Source organism: Solea senegalensis, linkage group LG13 (assembly GCF_019176455.1).
Source record: "Solea senegalensis isolate Sse05_10M linkage group LG13, IFAPA_SoseM_1, whole genome shotgun sequence".
Lineage (NCBI taxonomy): Eukaryota > Metazoa > Chordata > Actinopteri > Pleuronectiformes > Soleidae > Solea > Solea senegalensis.
In genome coordinates, this window is record NC_058033.1 from 637,951 (window position 1) to 665,561 (window position 27,611).

The following is a 27,611-nucleotide window of genomic DNA, read 5'->3' on the forward strand; positions in this document are numbered from 1 at the left end:
ATTTGTCCAATCACTGATAAGCTCATCGCAGTCAAAGTGGTTTTAATGCGGCGGCTACTACGGGAATACAAAAAATCACAGAAGACGATCCGTCGTCTGTGATAAACGGCTGATTCCGAACAAACTAGTGACACGTTTAGTATTGAAATGTAAATACAACACAGTACACATTTGACAACATTTCTGAGGAAGCTGAGCTTCCAAATTTATAAACTTTAAACACTTCTACAAAGCACTTTAAGTGCAGTGTAGTTTCTTATTAGCTCTTTGTTAAGTGGATTTAACTTCCTCAAGCACAGTAAGGAGGAGGGAAGGATAGAGCTGAAGGGGCAACATAGAAATGGATGGGACACGAGTCAGGAAATAGAAATCAAAGGCCATGCTCAGGTTTGCTTGCAGAGGAGTAGACTGGTTATGGGTTTTGGGAGCACATATAGTGGATGTGGCCTTGGGCGATGTGCTTCTTGTTAAAAAAGGATGCACTTTGAGTGTGAAGCATGCTCTAGATGGAGTATTTTGCCCAGACAGCACTTCCCAATTGACCCATGCACTCACATATGTCTGCTAGCATTGTTCCCGTCCTTTCATAGAAGAGCACTCGTGCAAGGACACAGCACGTATGACTGGTACGTAACACCTGTGGAGGCGGTGAGAAGACAAACTAAATTTGAAAAACACAGTCAAGGCTTTGTTTCAGAGAAAGGGAGACATAAATTAGGGACATTTCCATTTCTTCCTCACAAATGTCCACTGCCATTCACTCTGAGTGCTGTGATGGATTTGGAAGTTGAAAATATGAGCAAAGGATAAGATGGAGGCTTCAGTAGCCCCACCACTTCCAGTCCAGGAGAAGTGTGGGCAGAAAGAGTAATGGTAACACAGGTGCTGCTCGACTAGATGCCCCCCGCTGACTCCCTCTGGCCCTCGACTCAATATTAGAGTCCTTCTCAGAATAAGGCGGGATGACATTGAATTCCTGGCTTTCCTCCTCCTCCTGCTGCTCCTGCTCTTCTCCCTCACTGTCCTCCATCTGCGGGGAAAGAGTGAGTCCTTTAATTAACAGAAGCGGTGAAGCATGAGGGGAATTCAGAATGTAAATATATGGAATATATGGAATATGGAAATATGGCTATTCTAAAGCTGCATTTACCTAAGATATGAAACACTTATGCACCGACAAATAAAAGCTGTGTTTAACAAATTAAACACTTTCAGAGCTAATAAACTGAATGACTTTGGTAAAATAGAATTTGCCAAGTAACACCTCACCTGAATATTGTAGATTTAAGCATTATCACACGATAGATCATGCAAATATTAACTTCTTTACTGTAGTAAACCTTAAAGACCTGAACTGTTCCTTAATCTAATGGCAGATTAATATAAATCAAAACAAATGTGTGTTTGACATGAAACTTTCTATTCGGCCCAACGTTTCTGCATGAAGCTCAAAACCAATCTCTCCATGTCTGAAGAGAAAAGACATTTCAAGTGTATCAGGACACAAGGATACTCAGGACTATTCTTTCCCATCTGGTTCAGTCCCTCTGCTGTAGAGGGCTGCGCCATTTGAAATGAAATTTGCAGCTGCAGGGGGGGAGACTGTACCATATATACAGTAAACAGGTCAACACGGCTCTCCTGTGAGAGCGGCAAACAGCTGTCAGCATTGATGCTGTGACTTGCTCTGCCAGCTGTTATGTTACTTTATCAACTGTTCCCCTACTTATATAATCACACGTATATTGTAAGCTATGCATGCATATTATCATACATGTTATCATACGTGGAATAAACACATTTAAGGAGAGTGTTTTATTACAGCTCATCAACTGTTTTTAAAAATCCAACTAATGTGGCAATTTTTCACCCTATCAATAGTGATGGTCATAGACAAGAGACAATAAAATCATCTACTGTCACAATTCTAATGACCCAAATAATTGCAATTCACAATACTACTGTAATAATCATATATATATGTATATTTGTTATAAGCAGTCTGTCCGCCCATCATTTGGTTCTTAATCATAAGCTTTCCAAAGAATGTGAGCAAATTTGGACTTAAATATTTGCACATTCGTGGAAATTCATCCATTTTTTGAAAGCTTATGAACACAGAAGAAAAACAGATGTGATAAATAAAGTTACTTATGTTGCAAAAGAAATCTTCCACTGGATCAGAGATTGGACTGATAAAAATGTAAAATCCGATATGCACAGACTGTCAAAATGTAATTAAAAATCAGTCATGTTGTGAGCTGTATATTTCGTCTTCGTGGGAGAAGAATATTTGTTACACTGATGGAGAAATAGCTTAAAATGACACAGCGTCATAATTTCAAATGTGTAAAATGACTGTATCGGACTGATATTGGTATCGATAGATACTTGAGTTTGTGATATTAGTATCGGAATTGGACACAAAAAAGTGGTATATATATATACATATATACACACATATACATATACATATATATATATACACATATATATATATATATATATACACATATATACACACACACATACTGTACATACATATATATACACGTATATATATATATATATACACACACACACACATACATACATACATATATATATATATGTATATATATATACACATATAAATACACATACATATATACATACATACATACATACATACACACACACATATATATACACACACACACACACACACACACACACACACACATATATATATATATAAAAAATCAAAAACATGAAACCGTGTATACTTATTTTAAAAAATAACATTATATGAGGAAAGACACACTTTAAAATAAATCACTAGAACTATATGTTAGCGAGATCCCACTTTCAAGTCAGTTATGTGAAACATAAACGATCACTCATGATTTCCAGATAATGAAAATTCACTGCAGTAAAAAAGTGTTTTGAATCGTGACAATTTAAATACAATTTGTTTTGTCTCATCCCTATTTGGCAGTAAACATGAAAGACGTTGGCGTCTAGTCACATCAGACTTGACATGTCATTTTTATTACAGGAGACATTTATTGCTGACGCCATCAAAAGCCATTTCAGGGCCATCAAAGACGAAACTCAATAAATAAACTGTATATTTGAATGTCCCGTGTGCAGCAGCAGCAGCAGCAGCAGGGATTCAGAGCTGCAAGGGATTGTCTGATGGGAGAGGAGGAACAGGAAACGAGAGGAATGAAAAGGATTAAAATGGCTCGACAACGGGGAATGTGGAGCAGAAGGGTGTGCATACATGAATAGTGAGGGTTGAGTCTACTGCTGGAAACACCTACGGCTAATCCTGAGCCACAATGAGCGTTGGGGGGGGGGAGTAATATTCAGAGGTTATTCAGAGGAGCTGCTCGTGGGCAATGTCAAACTCCAGTAAATACTCAGTGAGGAGGTAAAGAGCACTTACACTGGTGAATTCTGGGAGAGTGTTAACACCGACATGGACTCTTTCCTGGTAAATACGTGGGGGGGTCTGAGAAGCTGGCACGGGCGTGTTTTCCACCGCAGGAGGCGCAGAGATTCCCATCGAGCTGATAGCATTGCCTGAAACAGAATCAGCAGGGGTCATCGTCAAGACGTTGACACCATTCTTCAGCTTTTAAGCTTCACCAAAACATTGTCAGCGACTATTTTAACTGCCAACTATATGGAAATACTTCACAGCATGATTTGGGCAAAACACATTGGAATGTGTCACTTTTAAGTCACATTCATGGCTAAGCTCCAGGAATGGGAATATTATCACAACTCGTGGAGATATTTGAAAGCTGATTCAGTATGTGTCCATGTGTCCCCGAAGGACACTGCTGATTCTTCATCCAGCACCATATTAACATACACTTGTTACACTAATTATAACCTAATTATAAAAAACTTGAGACGAGATTTTCATCAAATTTTCTTGGGAATGTAGGTTACAGCCTGATGAAGAATTGATTAGATTATGGTGGTGATCCAGATCCTGATGTGTGTTTTTTTTATCAATTATTAACTTTGATTTTATTTCACTTGAAACCCTATTGCTTTCAAAATCTGATTTACGACCTCTCTCGCTGTAATGACATAATGACCACAGCTCTTATCTCAGCACTTCAGAAGGGATGAGGTCAGCATACACTTTCGACATAAGATTACAACAGATTTATAATAATAATAGTATTACGAACCATTATTTCAGTTTTGAATGATTTATGTTCTCCTAATGCTTTTGTAACAACTGTGTGTATTTCCTGTAGGAACAGGAACTGCTCTGACAGTACGTGTGTGTGTGTGTGTGTGTGTGTGGAACTGCCTCATGACGTCTCACTCACGCAGACATATGTTGTTGCTGAACATGTGCAGGATGCGCTGGCAGCCCTGCCACTCGTTGCCGCTGCCGTCACACGTGCACCACTGGGACACTTCGGTGCTGCTGTTGCTCACATAGTTGGGAGTCATGATGGTCCCTGGTTTAAAGAAAGAGGACAAACTAAATCATATTATTGGTGCAACTTTAAAAAAAAAAAAAAAAACATTTTAAGAAGTATTTTCCCTCAGGCAGGAGATTTTCATTTTCAGCACACACCGTGGTGGAAGGTAGGAAACAGTCCACCAACAATATTATTTGCCCTCGGGAGCCACTGTCACCACTTTCCCAGCTTTCTATATTGATAATTGCAGGTGCTGGAAATGACTTTTTATACAGTGTGGGGAAACAAAGGGAAATATCACCTGGATCATTTTGTCAGGCTGCTGGGAAAGCAATTTCTTTAAATCTAGTTTTTTCTAAGTGATGCTGACTGTTTTTTTTGGCAGTTGACCATTTATGAGTCCAGCAAAATAAAACATAATAGAAGCCAAATATCACTTGTTTCCCACTAATGAGTCTTTTGAGAGGCTTCATGTCCGTGTTTTTCCTGAACTCTTTCCTTTTCTACCTCTTCAATTTCTTCTCCTTCATCTCACCTATGAGACCAGCATAGGCCTTTAAGCACATGGCTCGGCTCTCTCGCTTACAGCCAGAGGCAGACAAAGGGGCAGACTGGCAGTTGTGTTGGAAATCAGCAAACCGTGATCTGAAATACACACACACACACACACACACACACAGAGAAAACTGTTTTTTCATATGTCAGCATGAGTTTTGACAATTTCATTTTGGGATTAGGGAGTATGAGTGCAAAAGTTGGTTAAAATGTCATGGATATTTCAGGTTATTTTCCAGCTCACCAAGATCACTTATTTCTCTTCAGAAAATGAATCACAAATGTTGTTCTCCACGGGGCAAAACACACAAAAGGTTCATTTATGTTTGGGTTTTTTGAAATCTCGTTGCAGCAGCAGGATGCAGCCAGTGATTGTGGCATTAACAGTAAACAGTACCTCATACAACCATGCTATAAATCTGTATTATCTTCCTAATATGAACAGATTATTTAACTATAGTGGAGTTATTCCAGCAGATTATTGGAAATAATATAGAGTGTTGCATGTTGCAGCTTAATATCCCTCACTTCAACCTTCCCTTCAAAGACTGTTGACAAGTAAAAACTCCAAGATGTGTCGTTGTGATGTTCCAAACAGTACGAATGACATCTGTGTTTGATGCCTCAGTAGAAACATGTAATCCATGGAACAGAGAAAACGATTTATTTTTCATAAAATGCCATTAATGTCCAAGTTTTTCATTTTTTCACCGGCACCATTTGAATCCGTTATCATCAATAAATGTAACAACATTTGTGTAACGTTAACTCATTAAACAGATGAAACTATAATTAATGTCAGAAAGTGCCATATATTTTAGGAACAACGAGAGGAGACGAGAAACTGACTAAAATTAGCCTCACAAATTCTGGCATAATCAAACTGATGAGCTGTGGCACACTCATGAATCAACTATTTTCAAAACTAATTAATCACTCGAGTCATTTTTCAAGCAAATATGCAAAACACTATGCAAAACCTTTGATAGATCCGGCTCCTTAAATATGAGAAACGTGCCGCTTCCTCTGTCTTATAATTCAGTAAAATGAACATATTTGGATAGGGGATTGTTAATCAGATAACAAAATCATGAGTGAATTGGAAAGTCAATATTTGGGTTCTTTAGGAAATGGGAAAATTCCACTATTTTTCCATTTAATCGAGAAAATAATCAGCAGCACATTAATCTTTTTTTTGTGACAAAACAAAGGTGGGACAGTCTCGTCAAAAGCCTCAACATTGTTATTTTAATGTTGTTGTTTTTTATGTTGCATGCACAAATGCTCAAACGTAGTGGCTTTGATTTGTGTCGCATGTTGTGGCATTGAAGTGCATTTCCACTGCCCTGCTCTTTTCAAAAGCACTTACTCTAAATGACTAAGTACTTACCTACACAGCTCATCTCTGGAGCAGTAGTTCTGCAGACTGAGGCAGTTTGGCTTGCCCACTCTTTCCTCCCCTTTTACATTCTCCTCATAGGAACATGACGGGACGATGGTTTTCCTCCGGCGTTCTCCACACAGTGTGTCAGAGCAGGGACAGAAGAGGAGAGCGAAGCTATACTCCTCTGGCACACGCTCTAAGAAACGCCGCAGGGCTTTGTGACACTTCTGGCGGTTACAGTTGTTCTCAGAGACGGCGGCTCTCTTGGTGCAGGCAACGACATATTCGGACCGCAGGGAGCCACATTTCTCAAACAAACCACAGTCCTGAGCTGCTTTCAGACACTGGTTTTGCCCATCAACAGAAGGAGTGGACGCTGGAGGATTCAATGAACGGATTAAGCCATAAATCTCAGGAAAGGAAACCATGATATGCACTCACAAGCCACTTTATTAGGTACGACTGTTAGCGAAAATATTATATATATATATATATATAATAATATCAGCCAATCACAGAAGAGACAGACAGGGACCATTTGTTTTCCCAATCCACACTTGTATTAGAGTTGATCCTTAACTATAAACTCCATTGAAATGTCAAACTCACACTGCCATGCCGTTGCCTTCTGTCTCCACTGTACTGAATAAACCTCATTGGGGAAGAAAGGTGGTTTATGGGACTTTGAATATGGCTTGGTTGATGGTGCCAGACGGGTTTGGTCTGAGAATTTCTCAAACATCTGATCTACTGGAATTGTCATGCACGACCATCTGTGTGGTTTACAGAGAACGGGTGAAAATGCCTTGTTGATGCCAGAGGTGAGGGGGACTGGCTAGACTGGTTATAAATAATAAAAAAAGGCAATCGTAACTAAAAGAAGAACTTATTACAGCAAGGTATGCATAAGACCACCACATGAAACCTTGAAGGCAACGGTCTACTGCAGAAAAATACGATATCTGTATTTTAGGTGTCCTGTGTACCTAATAAAAAGACCAGTGAGTGTGCATTTTATATCTGCCAGACAAAAAAAAGAAAAGTTGTTCTACCTGCCATGATGGAGGCCATGCGTGACATCTCGATGTTTCTCACCAGGTTTAACTCCAGTTCTTCATATGGGGAGACGTCATACTCGTCATACGCTAAAAACAACAAAAACAAGTGGAGCGTATAGTTAGATGCATTATGCAGCTGAGAATTAAACACACACACACACACACAAATGCCCACCTGCAAATCTCACAGTCCAGTAGACCCTGAGACAGTGTTCCTCCCTGCGAGAGCCACGCTGACATTTGCAAACCTGAAGGGGACGGTACTGCTGCAAAGAGCTCTGGGCCTCCAGGCACTCCAGACGGGCATCTGGGCCCAGGGGTGACACCGCCTCCTCAGCAGCACAGTACTCCAGCAGTCGATAGAGAACCATGCAGGAATGCTCCTGGATGCAGCCTTGCTCTGCCACCAGACAATCAAAGGACGCTGATACAGGAACACTACCTGAAGGAGAGGTTGATAGTGAGATTTAAAAACACTTCTTGTTTTTAAATCTCATTTAAAACACATTTATTTCCTTTTGGCGTTTAACCCAGAGTTTTTTTATGCAATCAGCTCGCCTGCTCCCAATTCACTCATCAGCTCAGCCTTTATATTTCCTGGTCCTGCAGTCACTAACCGCCAGATCGTAACAGACAACTCGGTAACGTCAGGAGTTAATATATAGCACAGCACATACGAGTGAAGCTCATATAAGTGACAGCTAACGTCACCTAATTTGATTCATGGCGTAGGTGAAATCACAAATCACGACTCGGCTTCAATACAAACGTTTGTTTGCAGCCAAAACACTACGTCCACTTTTGCTATATTATGCGCATGTATCATCCAATCCATAATAGTCCTTAAGTTCAATAGTTAAAGCAACACAGCAATATCCAACAAGGAAGATTCAATTGAAAACACACAGGTGTAATAAGAGCAGCAACGTGGGCAAAACTTTAATGGTTCTCAAGGAAACACAAGTGTAATTTAGAGAAGTTAACAACACTACGGGGTTGTGTTATGGATTGTAATTATATTATAATTACTTCATCATCTTCTCACTGGGAGTCCTACTTGACTTTACTCTTAATGCTTTTATGCACTCAGGTGTAGAGTAGAGAGACATTTGTATGAATGCACCGTTACTTTGTCAACAGTGATGAGATTTACAGTCTGTACTGTGTGCAAAAGATTCTGTGCATGTTATAGCCTCATGTTTCATGTCACAGCACAGTGTTCCTGGATCAGTGAGCTCAACAAATGCTCTCCTAAATTTAGACAAATATTATGGATCTGTGGTGCCATCCTGTATAATCTGTTGCTGATGTCATGTGAGAATAAAAAACAAAACAAAAAACTCCCTGCTGGTTTGTTCAAGTGCTTCCGTGAAACACTGGCATTCAAGATTTGAGAGTCAGCTGCCTGACAGCACCGCATTCATAGGGAAAGATGATAAACTGTTAACTGTCACATCTTGGATGTCTCCTGAATCCTCTTACATCTATTTGACTCACCAACCAGACAGAGAAAACTTAACTTCAAACTAAAACAAGCTGTAAATGATGTCCATGAAGAAAGTGTGATCTTACTGGTTACATATGATCATCTAAAAACGGAGAACAGAGATGAAGGAGAAGAGAGATGAACAACAACAGAAGTGAAGGAGGACAGAGATGAACAACAACAGAAGTGAAGGAGGACAGAGATGAAGGAGAACAGATATGAAGCACAGACGTGAAAGAGAACAGAGATGAACAACAACAGAAGCGAAGGAGAACAGAGATGAACAACAACAGAAGCGAAGCAGGACAGAGATGAACAACAGACGTGAAGGAGAACAGAGATGAAGCACAGACGTGAAGGAGAACAGAGATGAACAACAGAAGCGAAGGAGGACAGATGAACAACAGACGTGAAGGAGAACAGGGATGAACAACAGAAGTGAAGGAGAACAGAGATGAAGCACAGACATGAAGGAGAACAGAGATGAAGCACAGACATGAAGGAGAACAGAGATGAAGAACAGAAGTGAAGGAGGACAGAGATGAAGAACAACAGAAGTGAAGGAGGACAGATGAACAACAGAAGTGAAGGAGGACAGATGAACAACAGAAGTAGGAGAACAGAGATGAAAATAGAAGTGAAGGAGAAATGAAGAACAACAGAAGTGAAAGAACAGAAGTGAAGGAGAACAGAGATGAAGAACAACAGAAGTGAAGGAGAACAGAGATGAACAACAGAAGTGAAGGAGAACAGAGATGAAGAACAATAGAAGTGAAGGAGAACAGAGATGAAGGAGAAGAGAGATGAAGAACTGGCTTTGTGTTCTGTTGGTGTCGCACACATTTTACAGTTTACTTAATTGTAAAAAGCTAAACTTGTGATTCAAATACAGAGTTTTACTGAACGTCCAGGGTTTCGTTCTTTAGAATAAATTCCTTGTTTCTTGGTGTTTTCAACCATAGTCCAGCATTTTTAACGGTCTGGTTTTACTAGCACTGTGTAACTGTTGTGTTATTAAAACCCATGACCGTGTGTGCAGTGCACCACAAGATCGAAACACTGCTAAACACACAAAGAGTCTTATGGGAATGATAGGCTTCATCATCTTTGTGTACAAGGATCAGTGAGTACACTACATTTCTTTAATTATTATTCCAATTATAAAACATGGTCATTACTCATTAAGAGCGTTTAGATTGAGTGCTCTGTCAGGCTGTGAAAAACAAAATGATAGAAAGCTGGCCGATGTGTGAGGAGGAGGGAAAAAATGAAAGTTTCTTTAAGAAATTGATTTTGAGTGGAGTATTTCAGGAAATTAATTTGACATAATTGCCCTGAACAATTATACTTTACACTCAGTGTTTCCAGAGGGAGAAAGAAAAAAGCTTGAGAAGACAACGTGCATGCATTTTCTACTTTATCATGATAATGTTCTATATGTAACGTTCAATGTTGTTCTTAAATTGAATATTTAAAATAAAAAAAAACTTAATATATGCCCGTTAACAAATATCTGTGCCTATTTTTTAACAATTGATTTTTTCACATGTATAATCAGTGAACATGTATCACATAAGCTCACACACACACACAGCGACATTGTGTTAGATCAGTCACACACTTCGATTAAGCCCCCGCTGACTGGTGGCACAAAGCATGGCTGCAATCCAATTCTGCTGCTGCATGTTTTGCAATCTCGGGGCGCCGCATGAGGTCCATGTCTCACTTCAGCATGAGACGTATCATAAACAGAGGCTACGCTTCGTCGCTGCTGCAGCAGAACAGCCGGAGCTGCTGCACTGACTCCACACGCAAAAGGTGAGGGTGAACAAAACAAACATAACAACACAGAGCAATGAGTCATATTCACAGTCACAGCTGCTCAAGGTATGTAAAGGTGATGAGTAACTATCTATGCATCATATATGATTGATAATTACAGAGAAGTATGAAGTCCCACCATTTTCAGCTTAAACAGACTTTATATAAAATTTAGCTTTTCTATCACAGCGGGTGCTGGGCCAGTCTCAGCTGACACAGGGCGATAGGCGGGGTCACACCCTGGACAGTTGGTCAGTCCATTGCAGGGCCACATGTGCAGAAAGACAACCACACACACACACACACACGGTCAATTCAGAATTTCCTGCATGTTTTTGGTGTGTGGGAGGAAGGCGGATTAAACCCACGCACACACACGTGGGGGTGGGGGCGGGTCAGAACAGGCCCATGTTCTGACCTGGGTCTTCTCACAGTGTTTGATCCCACAGAATGATCTTTGCATATACATAATGCATGTAATGCAGCTAAATGCCTAACCCTTAAACCAAGTCTTAACCCTCAAAAAGCCCATTAAAGTTAAGTGGAGCAGCCAGAATGCCCTCAAAAATCTAGGTTTCCTTGACTTAATGTATTGGTCCAGACATGTACACACACAGGTTTGTGTAGCTGTCCTTGTAAGGACTCTACATTAGCTATGGATGGATGGATAGAGAGAGACTTTAAGTCTGTGTTCATTTCAATTTTGGTGTGAGGACTGGAGAGAATGTGTTTAAAGTGAAGAGAGAGAGAGAGAGAGAGAGAGAGAGAGAGAGAGAGAGAGAGAGAGAGAGATAACAGTGAAAAGCAAAGAGATGAATTACTGTGATATGTGAGCCATAATATACTCTCTATTGATTTCTCTCCAGGGTGATTAATAGAATTTGTGAGGCAACGCTGATGAAAGTTAATGCTACAAGTGGCAAACCACACAACCAAACTCTCTTCCATCCTTTTGTAGCATGTGGGATTGAGCACAATGAAACCAGGTTTGGGAGTGGATTGATTTGAGAGGAGATGCGAGACAAAAGGCAACGTCTTCCGTCTCGAGGCAGAAAAACCGAGGCTTCCACTGTCGCCGATTGCGAATAATTGCACTCGTTCACTTCACCTGCGGTCAGTCAATCCTCTGGACTGTGCACAGATTTGTGTGCCCACTTGCATGTTGATGCTCCGCCTGGATTATAATTAGCACCACAGTTCTCCTAATTTCATTTTGTGTGTTATCTTCACGTGTCATTTTACACTGTCACGATGAGACCTAAGACTTTCCCTATCAATAACATGTGAAATGACATTCATTAAATGACACGCAAGAAAACACAAAAATGACAAATGAAATGACTTGTGTGGAGAACTATTTATATCTAATCCCATTATATCACATTATAATAAAAGCCTGGTGTGGTTTTAATCACCTAATGGCATTTTTACAGTAGATGTCCAGAATGTTTAATGGTGAGACGACTGCTGAGGACATTATTCTAAAACACAGATCATCAATGATCAGCTAGTATAAATATACTGCATGCAATTTCTAACTGCTATGAGTATTTCAGCCAAACCAATAATAAAAGACCTACAGTTTAATGACGTCACTTTACGTTTCATAGGTTTGTCCAATAAGTTATAGCATATATAACAATTGGTAAACATAATTAATTGGTCTGTTACCTTGAATAGAAAATATGGATTTAAAGAGTGTTGGAAACATTCTGGCTTCTCTACACAATCATACTCATTATATAACATTAGTCTCATCATTTTTAGGCATTTTAATCCAAAAATGTACATATTCGATCTAATTCCGCCCCCTGAACTTTTGGCCATTTGTGTTGTTAAATTATACAATACACACCAATTAACTTTGGGAAACTGTGTCCAATTAATGAATCCAAAAAAAGCAGCCCATAATAACAGCATTACAAAGCTTTATTTTCAAAATGTTACTATTTTTACCCTTATTTGAACAACCAATGAGATAAAGGAGACTATGAATAAAAATGACTTACATGTACGCAGACAGCAGACACAAAAAGCAGCTGTCAAACCCATTGGATTCATCTTCTCACGGTGTTTGTGTTGTAATAGCTGTTATTATATTGTTCCCCACACTAGTCATTAAAACAAATATTGCACATTCATTCTTCCCGTGTATTATAGTGTTCTCCGTGTGTTTTTGTCAGCACTTATCACTGAAATGTTGTGTACTGCAGCATACAGAATTAAAGACCTTTAGCCTTTCTCCGCTCTCTGCAACTCCTTCCTGTGGCTCTTCATTATTCTCTTCAAACTCTCTGCCTCCAATTTTTGGCCAAATCACAGAGAGAGAAAAAAACATCTCTCCACATTGTATGCATATCTATTCCACATCTCTCACATCAGGACCACGGTGATGACAGCACACACACACACACAGTCTCACTTAATATCTAGGAGAAAGGCTTTTGAATAAAATCCCACTTCCCAAGAGCCCTCCTGTCTTCACAGGAAGCTGCAATTTAAACTAATTTAATCAAACAACACTGACTTAGACAAGGGCCTTGGTGAAATATGTTACATGTAACAAAGCGTCACATGGCCTGAACCCAAAATTGCCTTAAATTGTCGCTCATGCATACACGTGCAAATGACATCTAGATTTCTCTACTCAGATTGTGCGAGAAAGCTAACAAGGCTGATTCTGAGTGTGACAATTACAGCCCAGATCCGTCTTTTAATCAGTCAATTCATGCTCACGCCCCACTGAGGAAACTCTAGCCCTGGAATTATATGCAGTGCTATGCAGCCTTCAACAACACACGCACTTGAAGTGGAGAATAAGAGAGTCAGGGTGTGACTGCTCTCTTTGATTATGGCAAACCACACACGGCAGAGATGGAACCAGTTTTCACAAAAAGGAACACGTTGGCCACAAACCGCACAAGTGGACACAGAAATAACACGTTCTATAATCAGGACAAACGATGATAACATGATCTTATTATGTGTGATAAATGTTAAAGCTTCTGATAGCTGGCCAACAAATTATCTGGTCGAATTATGCAACGTGATCATCAGACACACATGTTTGATATTTATAACTGAACAAGTGACGGGTGGACGGTAGAGAAAGAACTTGATTCTCGAGATTCTCCTCCCTGTAATTGTTTGATTAAACGCCAAGTGTGTGGTCCTGCGTCTTGACTGGATCGTCTAATCTGTGCTTTGTCAGGATTAAAACACTGAAAATCAGTCACAATGTTCATTGTGTCTGCAGTCTCCCACATTTAAAAAGAACCCAAAGGTGACAGCAATAGACCTTCAAACAAAGAAAAGTCTCCGGGTAAGTAAAGTAAACACAACACTGGAAAAGTGTCCATACGTCCTCTACTTTCCACTCGTCTTCACAAGCCAGAATAATCCACTGATGACTTCCAGCTGAGAACCGTTTTTTTTTTTTCAGTTTAAACACGGTTGAAACTTGGGTTTGGGAACTAGAACCCACACAGAGCCCTGCCCGTGTGAAAGGCCTGAGTGTACTGACTGACTGTTTACGGCGGATCACCAGTCAAAAAGGACCAATTTATCCACGACTTTCAAAACTCCACACACACAGTGAAGAAAATGCATACTTGCATCAGGTACGGTGTCATTCTATCAGGATCTCTGGAGCATTTGCAGCTCTAGACAAACCATTTTCCAAAGAATTTCTTGCACTGAAAGCAACAAATCAAGGCTTTGCTGGCACCATCAAGCATGTGCTGTATGTGGGGAGTGAGGACTGTATCAGGCACTGACAGACACTTCAATTATATTAACTGTGGACACATTCAGGTTTTATGCAGCGAGTGTGATAGTGAGTTCTATAGAGAGCAGCTGTCATTCAAAATGCCATGATGTTAAAGTTATCCTGAACGTGAGGATTTTAATTAAAATGATTTCTCTAAAGAAAAGCATCAAATAAGTACAGAAATAATTGCATTTTTAGTCACTATTTTATTGTATTTTCTTTTATCTATATGCAATGTGCAATATAGGCACACTGGCAGATTATTCTCTGTGTGTGCTGTCATAAACCAAACTCAATTGCAGGCACACGGGAAAGAAAAAAGATAGAAAGACAACGACTCAGCAAAAAGAGAGAAAGAGCTTTGGAACAGTGAAGGAGAAGAAGATATGGACATGAGGTGGATAAATATGTCTATACCCTCCATCCAGTGCAGATCACACCAGGTTCAGGTCTGAACAGGGACAAGCATTCACACTATGGGCAATTTGTCATTTCCAGTTAATCTAACCATAATCTGCACGTTGTTGGTCTAGGAAGCCAAAGTCTACCCTTGAACCCTGCCCCACACTAGAGGATAATTGACAGATTTTAGTCCTAATCCAGTCCTTAAGAAAATCGTGGGCTGATTCGAACAGATTATCTGGCCAGATTATCCTGTCGTGTGAAGGATTAACAGATGCGATATCAAATTATAAGCATTTAACATGTTTGATATTTATGACTGAACAGAGATTGGGGCGTGAACAGAAGCCTGCAATAACCAATGAGAGAAAGTTAACGTGGATCAGAAAATATCAAGACGCGTGTGTGTGTGTGTGTGCGCATGTATATATACACATCAGTTTGTAGCAACTCGTACTTAAATGGTAACATCTGTCCAAATAATCTCAGCGTGATTGACCGTCAAAGCATTTAGTCTGAGATGTGTTTACTTTTACAACAACTGTGCGTCGTCTAATTCCTGTTCACTAAAAATAAAAGTTTGAATAGAGCTGCGCTCAGTCACCAGTTTCAGTCTGTACTTGGACTTATGCAGTAATCCACAACAGATTTGCCACACGAGGTTATAGTCAGGTTTAATGTCCTTCAAAAACAGCTGACGTCCATTGATTTATCTGGTTAAGTGTGTTCCCAGTTATAATTTTGAGAAACAGGCGACACACAAACACGCAAAACCGGTAAACAACTAATATGTAATTAAGTGAAATGACACATGGTTTATCTTTAATCTTTCTGGTGTTTTTTTAGTGACAAAGTGTGAGGTCCTGAAGTGAATGTGGGAATAATGGAACCTCACGTGACCCATTAATGACTAATGGACTGCATCTATCGTAGATGCAGTCCATTAGAAAGTCTGCAATTAGACTGCAAAACTGTAGAAACATAAAACCAGGATAAAATCAAGCTTCTGCGTAGGTTTAATTTTTCTGTAATGAGGTCAATAAACAACATTTAAATCCAATCATTCCTTTTGCAATTATGTATAATGGCAGGATTTGCCATCATGACAGACTCATCTCATTTGCATCCGTGATGACTTGGATCTCAATTAAACAGCACTTGAAAATGACTTTTCGTGAGCGTCTGACTCACATGGATGGAAAAGTGTGAAAGGTGTGACATTCACATGAAACATTCATCATTTTATGACACGAGTGTCTCACTGGCAGCTGCACCTGACGTTCACGAAAACTGCCTGGATGTTTTACAGCCTGCACCTTTTGTACCAGTGTGTTTTCATGTGTGTGTGTGTGTGTGTGTGTGTGATACCAATGCACGACCTTCAACAGTAAAAAAAGATAATCTGCTCCGGATGAAGAATTGAAAAACACTTAAATTATGGAATTCAATATCAGTAACCACAGATCAACATGCTTTATGCTCCGATGGGACTCAACCAGTCACTTTTTATCATGGAGACCAAAACCTGGTCCTAATGAGGCAGAACCTTATTTCTGAGGAACTGGTTGAGTATAGGGCTAAGATTTGGATTGTGGTTAAGTTAAGGTTAGGGTTAAGTAGACTGTGTGGATCAAGCAAACCCATATTTGTGAGGACATTTTGGCTCATCCACATAACTTTAAACAGGCTTTTGGAGGATTGAGAACGGTTTTGGGTTAGAATTAGGTTTTGGTTAGTAAAGGGCTAAGGAATGCATTATGTCCATGAGTGTGACACAAAGAACGCAAAACCAGCATGAGTGTGTGTGTGTGTGTGTGTGTGTGTGTGTGTGTGTGTGTGTGTGTGTGCTCTAATGTCTTCACCATCTTTTGTCCCTCAACAAATAGACAAACAATATTTTGACTTACTTTTATCTTACTGCCATGAAGTCATAAATGTTTGCTTTCATTTGCAGTCTTACATCACATCAAATGTTAATGTTATTTATCGTGTCAATGATTTACAGGTGCTCTTGTGTACAGAAGAGAACACCAGTTCATTTAACAATCCGTCTGTGATATTTCCACAATCTGGGACAGTCGGATCAATATTTGGGAGATGAACAGCTCTCTGCTGGAAGACGTCCAAGCCACAAATATGAGGTGAACCCATGATGTCATTCACATGTAAAAACATGTAATAGTGCTTTGTTGGATAATCATTTTATGTCATCTGAAAAACTTTTCACTTTTATACAAAGATAACAATCCAATTCTACTATTTTATTACAAAAAGCCAAATTCATCTCTGCAAATGTGTGTTGTTAATAGAATTATAAAACTAAAATCCAGTGTTTGAGTGTGGGATTAAGATAACGATAATCTCTTATAGACGTGGATGCATTCATGTTCAAATCCTCTCATTGTCAGATTAGATTAGATTATTGTGCCATGCGGCTGCAAGAAATGGGACAAAATGTTACTCACCGTGAGAGAAGACGTTGAGCAGAAGTCCAAAGATCATCATCCTGTCGGGTGACATTGGAGAGTTGTGGCTCGTGGGAAGTCGCTGCAGCTCAGTGACCCGTCTCGTGCCACATCCAGCCGCCTCTCTGCTGCTGCTGCTGCTGCGCCCGCACGCGCGCACTGGCAGGCGGAGCGGATGGAGCGCGTGGTCCGATCTACACAAAGTTGACCAAACTGAACCGTGCGCGCGGCAGGAGCGATTCAACTTCTCGCGATGTCCGTCGTCCCATTTATTTGTCGGATCCTCGTTGTATTGATTTGTGAACCATCTGTGCACAAAGAAAAAGAAAAAAAAAAAAGTTTCTAGTCGAGCTCCAGTCAGACCCAGTGTCCTGTGTCCAAGTGTGAGTGGTGTCTCAGCTGCACAGACAGACAGACAGACCGAGACAGACAGACAGAGAGAGAGTGGTGGCACCGCAGCTTCACAGTTGACCAGCAGCAGTCAAGTGAAGACCAGAGCGCAGAGGCAGCGGCGCGTCTTTAGCGCCTTTAAAAAAAAAAAATAATAGGCTGAATAATCCAGTTACAGTGTTTCCTGAGGGAGAACATCTGTGCTGCTCCTTCTATAGCGTCAGCATCAGCCGCTTAATTAGGCACACCTGCTGCTCATTAAGCCCTAATCAGCCAATCACATGGCAGTTCAGACACGTGACGTACTTTAACAGCGGTACATAGAACAAACTGCACTGCACAATTTCAGATGTCAGTTCGAGTCAATCTGTTGTCATACAAGTTCACACAACGCAGACAAATCAAGTCTTCAGTCGCTCCACAAGACTCTCTCTGTTTCTCAGCATCACCAAATGTTTCATGGACGTCTGTAGTCATGGCAACTTTCACCTCTCCAAAAATCAAAAAGGAACCCCCAACATTACAGATGCCGTCTGCCTCAAGCCTTTTCCCCTCGTTTCATATGATGATATGATATGATATGAGCAGAGCCTGTTGTCACATGTAGGATGTGGCATACAACGTCTGTCTTTGAAGACTAATAACACCTAACACATAATAAAAAAACATTAAAAGCCACACACTACAGCTACACTACAGCTACACTACAGCATGTGTGGTTGTTGGTGCCAGTATTTCAGAAGCTGCTGGTCTTCTGAGAGGTTCGTGCACAACCGAAGTGGGCTAAAATGTCTTGTTGATGCCAGAGGTCATAAGAGAATGGCATTAGTTTGAAAGACAACAATGACTCACTGAACGTGGCCTTATAAAGTGTGTGAAGTAGACCCGGTTTATCTTGTTAAGTGGGCAGTGAGTGCATGTATTAAGCTCATCAATAGAGTTACTATTCACTGAATATTGTTGCAGTTTCTTGTGTTTTAATTGTTGTGAGGACTGGCTGAATAATGTGTTGCCTCATGTTCTGCAATAATTCAATTCAAAGAAGGCCTGTGTGCTGTACCATGGTACAGATACTGATATACTTCTATATGTACCACACAGTTGCCTCTGTCTGCTGAGGTGAGCTTGTATGTTGAATTAAATATACCCCCGCTCCATGTCTGCCTTGACACCGGTTTGTAGCCCCACAGCCTTTTTCACTCGTATCAGCTTACCGCAGGAATGGAAGTGTGAAATCTTTACTTGTTCCACTGAAATCTCTATTGCAGCTGGCCAGTGGCTGTGGGTTTGCTCGGTCCACAGGGGTGACATTCGGTGGAAAATACTCAAATATATTTATTTCACCTGAAACACTAGGTTGTTATATTTTCCTCTTGTTTACTCCAAAAGACAGATTCATTGTGCAGGTTGTGACGTTCCATTAAACTGCTGTTCTCTGTGATATTTCTATTTTAGCTTTTAGGGGGAAAGTAACTCACTTCTCATATATAATAGTTCAAATATCTTCATTTAAATAGCACAAAATAAACAAACACTCTGCGCTGGACAGGACTGAAATAAAAATGATAAAAAAGCAGAAAGTGTCCACACGCCAATTGTTGCTTCCAAGAAAACTATTACACACTAGGTGACATTTTACTCACGGTCTTGGTCTGAAGAAGGGTTTGGGCTCAAATTGTCACCTGGGGAGTCATATTTTATTCTGCTTTATTATTAACAGACATGTCTTTGCTCAAAACATCTGGAGTTCACCAACTTTTCCAATGTGAAGTTAAAACACAACAGGATGCCAGTATGTATAAAATATTGCACTCAAAATAAACCCTGGCTCCCTCTGAGAACAGAAGCAATTTCAAACTGCAAAGCACATTACAATGACCTGTTGTCCTTGCCTTAATTAACAGACAGCAGTGGGATTAGTGGATTAATTTACACATCCTGTTCAACTGGATCCTCAAGTGGCAGCAAGATACAAGTGGGCAGCGAGTGTCATTAAAATGCAAGAACAACAAAGCGAGACCCTCTTATCAACACTGCACATGGCTGTACAAGGCCACACTCTGCTCGTCATGACAAAATCATCTGTATTTTCCCACATTGTAAAAGCTGAGCTGAGATGTTCCTTCGCGAGGTGCCGACAGTGTGCTGCCCCCCTGCTCCTGTGTGTTCTTTGGTGTGTAAGTTAAATACACTATCACTGACTGTGCAAATATTAAACTGATTCTAATGCAAATATTCATTCTAATTCTTGCTCGTGACTGCAGAAACACCTGCTGCTCACTGCTGATTCCTCCAAGGTGTGTTGACACTGGCTGGATGGCGTCACTGCAGCGCCTCCTTGTGTTCAACACAGTGCACAGGTATATGCTTTTAGTTCAGAAAGATAGTCCATTATTGTTATTATAAGATAATTAGGAATGTCTTAGTGAGCTCTTATTATACACACAGCTGGGTATAATAAGGCATCAGCATGGCCCTAGAGACAACTACATCAGCTGGTATCATCATAATGAGAAGCACATTTCACTTCCAGTTCTGGGTTTGATGAGGCTTGAAATAAAACATGAGTGTTTTCATCGGCTGTCACAGAAGCATATATGAACCGCTATTACACTCCTGACGTTTGAGGCAACATGTCAAGCCTCAGCAGTGTTTTATACCAGAGAAATTGTATAATGAATGGCGCTTAACTGCTTGGGAGAAAAGAGATATAGAAAGACTAAAGTACCTTGCCGCCCTCTAGTGGGCATTGGGATTTCATTCAGTACTCCCCTATAAAAGCACTCCTTTAATTTTAACTATTATATTTCCTTATGTGCTGTACTTAAGAAGAAGCTGAAGGTACCCTAGTTTTTGTTTTATTCCAGAACAATAATGTTTTGGTTTAAATTTCTCCAAATATTAAGATTCTGAATGTTTTAATGTAATTATAACATAACGAAAGTGACTATGTCTAACAAGTACAATGACAATACAGCACATCTTAATGAATATTTTAGCTCAGTTTATCAGTTTATTAGGAACCCTCATTTGCCATGACACATCAGGGAATGGCTGCTTCCAGGGCTTCGTGCTTGTTGTTATAATAACACGTGCTGACATTATCTTCATACTTTGGTTTTTGGTATACCTGCTGATGACAGTAAAGCAAAAGCACATGGGAGCAATAATATTCACTCATTGATGAGTAAGTTAAAGCAGTGGTAACTAGTTTCTTTTATTCTACATTTAAATCATTCAATAGATAAGGGAGTTTTAATCTACACTGATCAATCCAGTACCAAGGTTTTGGAAATACAAGCTTCATTTTCCTGTTTCTGCTCTGACAGGAGGCACTTTAAACTAAAGTGGGCCCAGAGATTATGACAGCCTTGTAAGGAAGTCAGTAGGAGGCTTAACTGCAGTAACTTTGCAAATTGAATTATACCAATAACGTATAAGCATCACACATTGACAGGAGGGTCCAGCCCAGTAGGCTGTATTACATACTGTAATCTGTAATCTGTATTTCAAAAATAAAAAGAGAGTTAGTGATTATTATTAAACAGGCTGAAACAGGGGAAGCATATTTGCTTTTCAGAACTAATAATAGGACAGGCCATGTTGTGAAGGTGACTTACAGCGACTGAGTGACCTAGAGCAGAACACATTAGAAACACAATAATACAAGTCAGAGATGTCTTCAGGTGTGAGGTCACTGATAGCATTGACGACTAAACGTGTGCTAAATACGTCAAATCCCGTGTGTTTTTCACTGTGTGGTGATTAGGCCTCGCTCTTTCTCTCAGTAGTCCTTGAAGTGTGTCCCCGTGACTTTGCTCAGTGTAACTCACACCACAGAGCTGACAGTGTCCAGTGTCTCTGTGTCCACAACGCGACATTTAGAAACCAAACCCACTAGAAACCAAAAGTGTCCAAAGTCCACGCGGTGACTCATTTGATGTTCAGGCTGAATTAAAGTAACGTCACGTGTATGTTTTAATATCAATGGTTGACTCGCACGGGACACAGTATTACGCAATGTGACGCCCCACTGCTTGATTGGTCAACAACGCTGTCACTCTCATGTGTTGACCAATGGCTCCGACTCCGACTAGTTCCCGCGATGTCTCGCGATAGAAGATGTTCGATAAATCCGCAACGCGGCTATACAATCGGCCATTTCGTCGGCACAGACCATCAGCCGCAGAGGGCACCGGGGATACATCCAGTCTACTGCTCAACCTGAAAGACACACAACACCACCATGTCTGAAACCGCCATCTCCTTCGCCAAGGACTTCCTGGCTGGTGGCATCTCCGCCGCCATCTCCAAGACAGCCGTCGCCCCGATCGAGAGAGTGAAGCTTCTTCTTCAGGTAAAACAGAAATCTGCCTACCGGAAGACTCGCTGCGTTAGCCGGGAAGCTGATTATGCTAGCGGTGCCTGGATTATGGCGCCCGTTCCCTTTGACGGTCACCCTCACGCATATCACGGCCTGTAGTTTGAACTGCGTTAGTAGTTGGTGACGGAGGAATCACGGATGTCCGTTAAGGGATGGGAATAAAGATTTAAGGTCATATGGTCGAGGATGACCTACGCTAGCCCGGTTGCTAGTGCTAGCTTCCCACGTTAACCTTACTTAGCCGGCGTAGCTAACAAAGGACAAACGCCTGTAGAGATTTTGGGACATTTTGTACAAACACTGTAAAAGTCATTCTGTTATAGGTTAATTTCTTTCATTTCCTCTGTAGTTTTATTGATATGGCGTTTTCTATATATCTTCGCTTTGAATGATTAAGATGCAGGCCAGTTAGCTTCCGTACGCAGAGGAGGCTGCACCTCAGTCCGGCCTCACTCATTCTCACCCGGGTCAACGAGTTTTTCACCATTTTTCGTCCAACTTGATCAATGACATTGTTTCTAACTTTTCGAGTAGCATCTCCACCTGCTTTTTAGTATCACTGAAGTTTAAAAAATACACTTATTTCTCTTAAAATGATTCACACCTGGATGAATTAAAATCCATTCAGAACCTATTTAACCCTGATACGTAACTGCAAATCCTAAAGTGCATACCAAGGTCACTACAAGGGGGCCTGTCTGTTGTCAGGTATTTGGCTTTCATGTGTTAAACATGTTGTCTCCTCCTCCACTTCAGGTCCAGCATGCCAGTAAGCAGATCACCGCTGACAAGCAGTACAAGGGTATCATGGACTGTGTTACCCGTATCCCCAAGGAGCAGGGGTTCCTTTCCTTCTGGAGAGGTAACCTTGCCAATGTCATCAGATACTTCCCTACCCAGGCCCTCAACTTCGCCTTCAAGGACAAGTACAAGAAGGTCTTCCTTGATGGCGTCGACAAGCGCACCCAGTTCTGGAGGTATTTCGCCGGTAACCTGGCGTCTGGTGGCGCCGCCGGAGCCACCTCTCTGTGTTTCGTGTACCCCCTCGACTTCGCCCGTACCCGTCTGGCAGCTGACGTGGGAAAGGCTGGAGCTGGGCGAGAGTTCAATGGCCTGGGCGACTGCCTGGTGAAGATCTTTAGGTCTGATGGTCTGAAGGGCTTGTACCAGGGCTTCAACGTGTCCGTGCAGGGTATCATCATCTATAGGGCTGCATACTTCGGCATCTACGACACAGCTAAGGGTATGCCGATTTTGAACCGATCCTTGCGTAACCCCATGTAAAGAGCTAATCTACGGGTATTTGACTGTTTACATTTTTCCCTTCTGTTTAACAGGTATGCTTCCTGATCCTAAGAACACCCACATATTGGTGAGCTGGATGATTGCACAGTCCGTGACAGCTGTTGCTGGCCTGACCTCGTACCCCTTCGACACTGTCCGTAGGCGTATGATGATGCAGTCCGGACGCAAAGGAGGTGAGTTCAGACAAATGCACAGGACTCCTCATGCCTCTGTCGGTCGACTTCATTTCTCTTAACTTGCGTTCTTTTCTGCAGCTGACATCATGTACAGCGGGACCATCGACTGCTGGCGCAAGATCGCACGCGACGAGGGCGGCAAGGCTTTCTTCAAGGGAGCCTGGTCCAACGTGCTCCGAGGCATGGGTGGCGCCTTCGTGCTGGTGTTGTACGATGAGCTGAAGAAAGTCATGTGAATCTTCATGTTGTCACATCACTGTCCAATTTGGCTAACTGTAATAATTTTCCATTCTATGGACTCAGCATTCTGCCTTATTTATGGGAACAAAAGTTTAGTGTCTCATCACTAGCCGTGGGCGATGGCTGTATGTTGTGCATCTTTTTATGATTTTAAACGTTCCACACCATCTTTACAATGTCATTCCTGTAAAAACTGATACCTCCTGTCACTATGGTCCCAACTTGAATAAATTTATTCTGGGGAACAACTATACCATTGATGTCAACTGTCTCCATCCCAGTGTTCCAGCATGAGATGAGCACTTGCAGGATATGCCATGCATGAAGTAGATTATACCCAACGGCTATATTTATCCACTCTTATCTCTTCCTGAGCCTTCCTGGTTTGACCTGTAGTCACTTGTAGAGGAGACGACCTGACCATTGGCTGCTTTGAAAATTGCTTGACACACACCACTCAGATTTAAATTGAAGTCATTTTGCATTGGCATGTCCCAGACTGAGAACTTTTACGTTTGTAGAGTACCATGACCAGCGGCTCCATAAGTCTTAACCAGTGCAGTGTAAACCGGTTTCCATGTAATGCGAGGGCATCTTTATTGTGTGTGTGTGTGTGTGTGTGCGCATCACATTGCACGACATTAGACGATACAAATCAATATTGCTTTGGACTCAAAATGAACATACGTTTCCATGAATACTTGTTGTAAATGTGAGAATGTAGCCGACTAAATGATGAAGAAAAACCACAATAAATCTAGGTTCGCTAAGCTTAACTGTATGAAGTGTGTTTCTCCAACAAGGAAGATGAGTGTGTTTATCTCTAAAGATCCAAGATAATGACACCACACCCTTAGAGGTCATTTTATTTTTGTGACCAAGAAGATTGAATAAAAAATCCGCTGCAATGAGCACCTTGTTTAATATATTGAGAAAAGAACTGGCATTTGATCCTTCTAAATTTAACCTCGACAGCAGTGAGTTGCCACTGGATATTGGATGAAATCAAATTTGGCTTCTTGACTGTAATCGGTTGCTTTTCAAACAGGTTGAAACAAATCCGGTTGTGAGGTGTGACGGCGAGTGCTGTGAGATTTGTTTGACACAACATTACATGTTGCTTATAGTGATCATAGACTTCAAACATCACGGTTGTCATGGAGACACGCGGGGATTCAGATTGTCTTGTAAAAGCTCCAATGTCTAATCGATGAATCGATGAATCGACACGCGGTGCTTGAATTGTTAAGTAATGACACATCACTAGCGCACAGATGCGGAAGTGTCATGGTCCACTCCTGTGATGCTGTAGCTTGACAGCAGAGGGCGCCTGTGGCAAACAAGTGTGAGTCAGGCGCGCTCCCCGTACCTGCTGCGCGTGCTTGTGTTGCTTATCATAAGAAAAAGGTGTAAAATGAGTACTGGACGATTCTAAAGAGCTGCACAAAACATGCTCAACTATCTTTTATTATGTCCACACTCTGTGACACTGCAGTGAAGGTCAATACATATATTATAAGTGCATTGTAAATAGTTTTCTGGCTCATACTATTTCTTTTACTCATATTGTATATTAAAAAAAAAAAAGCACAATAACTCCTCATAATAGAATCAAATATACATCAAAAAGTAAAGTGTGGCACAATAATAAATGAATAAACAAAGTCGGGTTATTAAAGCAGCCGTTAAGCAGCATATACAATGAATGGATCCAAAATCATTAATATAACTCTCCCTGCATGTTTTAAATGGATTTAGTAAAGCACTGGTGATTTGTGCGTCACACTCATTTTTCAAAGAGTGCACATTAGCCAGTGTTGTGTCTCGATTTATGATCAGGTACCAAGACTGTGATTAAGTTTATGTACAATGAAAAATATGTATACTTTTTTTTTTTTCTTCCTCTGGAAAGAAAAAATAAAAATTACATATCATTGTGGTAATTAGGCTGCCACTGTATTTTTCATTTATGTTGACAGCGTGTTTTTATACAATCCATAAACTTGAGCGTTAAGAAAAATGAAACAGTCCAGAGTAAAAATGAATAATAGGAGGATAAAAAGAAAAAACAGGCAAGCTGAGGCAAAGCAGCCATTTTCCTCAGACAAGCCTTCAGAAAATACTTATAACTTATCGTGGCAAATAAATCTTTTAAACCATTATTTCATCCCAGTCTCAGAGTGTAAACAGCACGTCCTTAATCCTATTCCTGAATGTGTTTATCAGCTTACACCCTAAAAAAAAACAACCCCACTGACTTTAGCACAATTTATTAGTAAAATCAAATTCAAAATATACATCAGCAAGCCTTGTTAAAACTGAACATTGAATAGTAATTGTAATAATGGATAGAAATCAATCTGATTTAAATCCCTGAACGTGTAATAAAATGAATAACTCTCTATCATTTAATTGTGATAATGGTGATTGTTATTTTTTCATGTGCAGGCGTCGGAAACAGTTTAACTCTCATCAGCTGCTTAATCTCACACGGAAACGCTTTTAATCAGTAAAAGCTCAAATTGATTACGCTCCGGTCGTTCTTATTACTCCGACGTGAAGTTGAGCAGAGACCAAAACCCGGTCCTAACGAGGCAGAACCTCGTTTCTGAGGTACGAATCGTGGTTAGATTAAGGTTAGACTGGTTAAGGGTATTCGTTGAATGGAAGTGGAATATGTGGTTGTTTTTAAACACCGAGCTCACCTGCATCACATGGATCCTCATGAAGAGCAGAACAATAAAACAGCAACAAGACTTTCTGTGAAGTACAGGAAAGTACTAGTTTTTATTCCTTCATAATCAAACTTCACAAACAGCTTGAACTTGTACAATACCTCAGAGAGTGAAAATTACAAAAAAAGTGCTGGTAACATTTACAAAAATCATCCTTACTTAGCAACAATCAGTTTATTCTTCCACACTTTTTTTAGTCTTTTGTATTAAGGCTTAATACTTCTGTATAAAGTATATGCAAGATAAGTCTTCACAGTTTTTCGAAAAAAGTCACAATATTATGTAACATAATGAAGCTTTTACGGCTATTTTCTTTATAATAACAAATACACATCACTGGTAAATATATGTGAAATACAGGGCTTATTGTAAAATGGCAAGTAATGATACTGTTTGCTGAGATAAATTGATTCCACACACTGTTATAGGAAACATACCATTGCTATAACTGAAGGAGGAAAAGAAAATGATAAGCATAAACACTTGGGAGATCGCCTCCAAACTTTGGCACATCCCATGAAACAATTTTCACAAAATATGAAATTTATTTCTGAAATCATATATATGGAAGAATAGTTGAACTGGCATAAAGTGAAAACATGCTGTGTAGTAAGGTGCTAAATCAGAGATATTACGTTGCCAGCCTCTTTTGTTTCTTTTTTTTTTCCCCCCCACATGGACCGACATGAATAAGGTGCATTTGTAAGACTCAAAGCATGTAGGCTTTTTTTCTTATTTTTTTTTTTGTTTCAGATGTCAACGAAATATGTAATAAATACAAATTTTCAGAAAAAAAAAAAAAAAAACCTAAATAAATTTTGACCAATAGTCTCGAGGCGACCTCTTCTACTCATGCATTCCCATGGATTGAGAGAAATGAATATCTCGACTGCAGTTGTGTGACTAACTGTGGTATGTGAAAGTAAAAGCTGTATTGTATTCTTGGTATGTGTTATTTGATTTTTTTTTTTTTATATTTTTATGTATTTCTTTTTATTCTTTTTTTTT

General features: G+C 40.3%; 2 protein-coding genes across 3 annotated transcripts; one reads left to right on the forward strand and one right to left on the reverse strand.

Annotated features, from left to right (window-relative positions):
• Nucleotides 1–27,374, reverse strand: LOC122779535 (GDNF family receptor alpha-4-like). Of its 2 annotated transcripts, XM_044042001.1 has the most exons (9): nt 26,574–27,374; nt 17,374–17,681; nt 7,606–7,872; nt 7,425–7,517; nt 6,379–6,748; nt 4,969–5,078; nt 4,335–4,469; nt 3,431–3,567; nt 1–1,030 (listed from the first exon to the last, which is right to left on the reverse strand). In XM_044042001.1, the coding sequence occupies exons 2-9, from the start codon at nt 17,426–17,428 to the stop codon at nt 821–823; spliced, it is 1,377 nt and encodes a 458-aa protein (XP_043897936.1). In that variant the 5' UTR covers nt 17,429–17,681; nt 26,574–27,374; the 3' UTR covers nt 1–820. The 2 variants fall into 2 exon arrangements, with proteins under 2 accessions (XP_043897936.1, XP_043897937.1); XM_044042002.1 differs by lacking the exon at nt 26,574–27,374 and having other exon boundaries at nt 17,374–17,864.
• On the forward strand, nt 21,913–24,121 carry si:dkey-251i10.1 (uncharacterized protein LOC100038774 homolog). Its single transcript, XM_044042003.1, has 4 exons — nt 21,913–22,120; nt 22,904–23,390; nt 23,485–23,625; nt 23,707–24,121. The coding sequence occupies exons 1-4, from the start codon at nt 22,010–22,012 to the stop codon at nt 23,862–23,864; spliced, it is 897 nt and encodes a 298-aa protein (XP_043897938.1). The 5' UTR covers nt 21,913–22,009; the 3' UTR covers nt 23,865–24,121.
• Nucleotides 27,375–27,611: the final 237 nt, after the last annotated feature.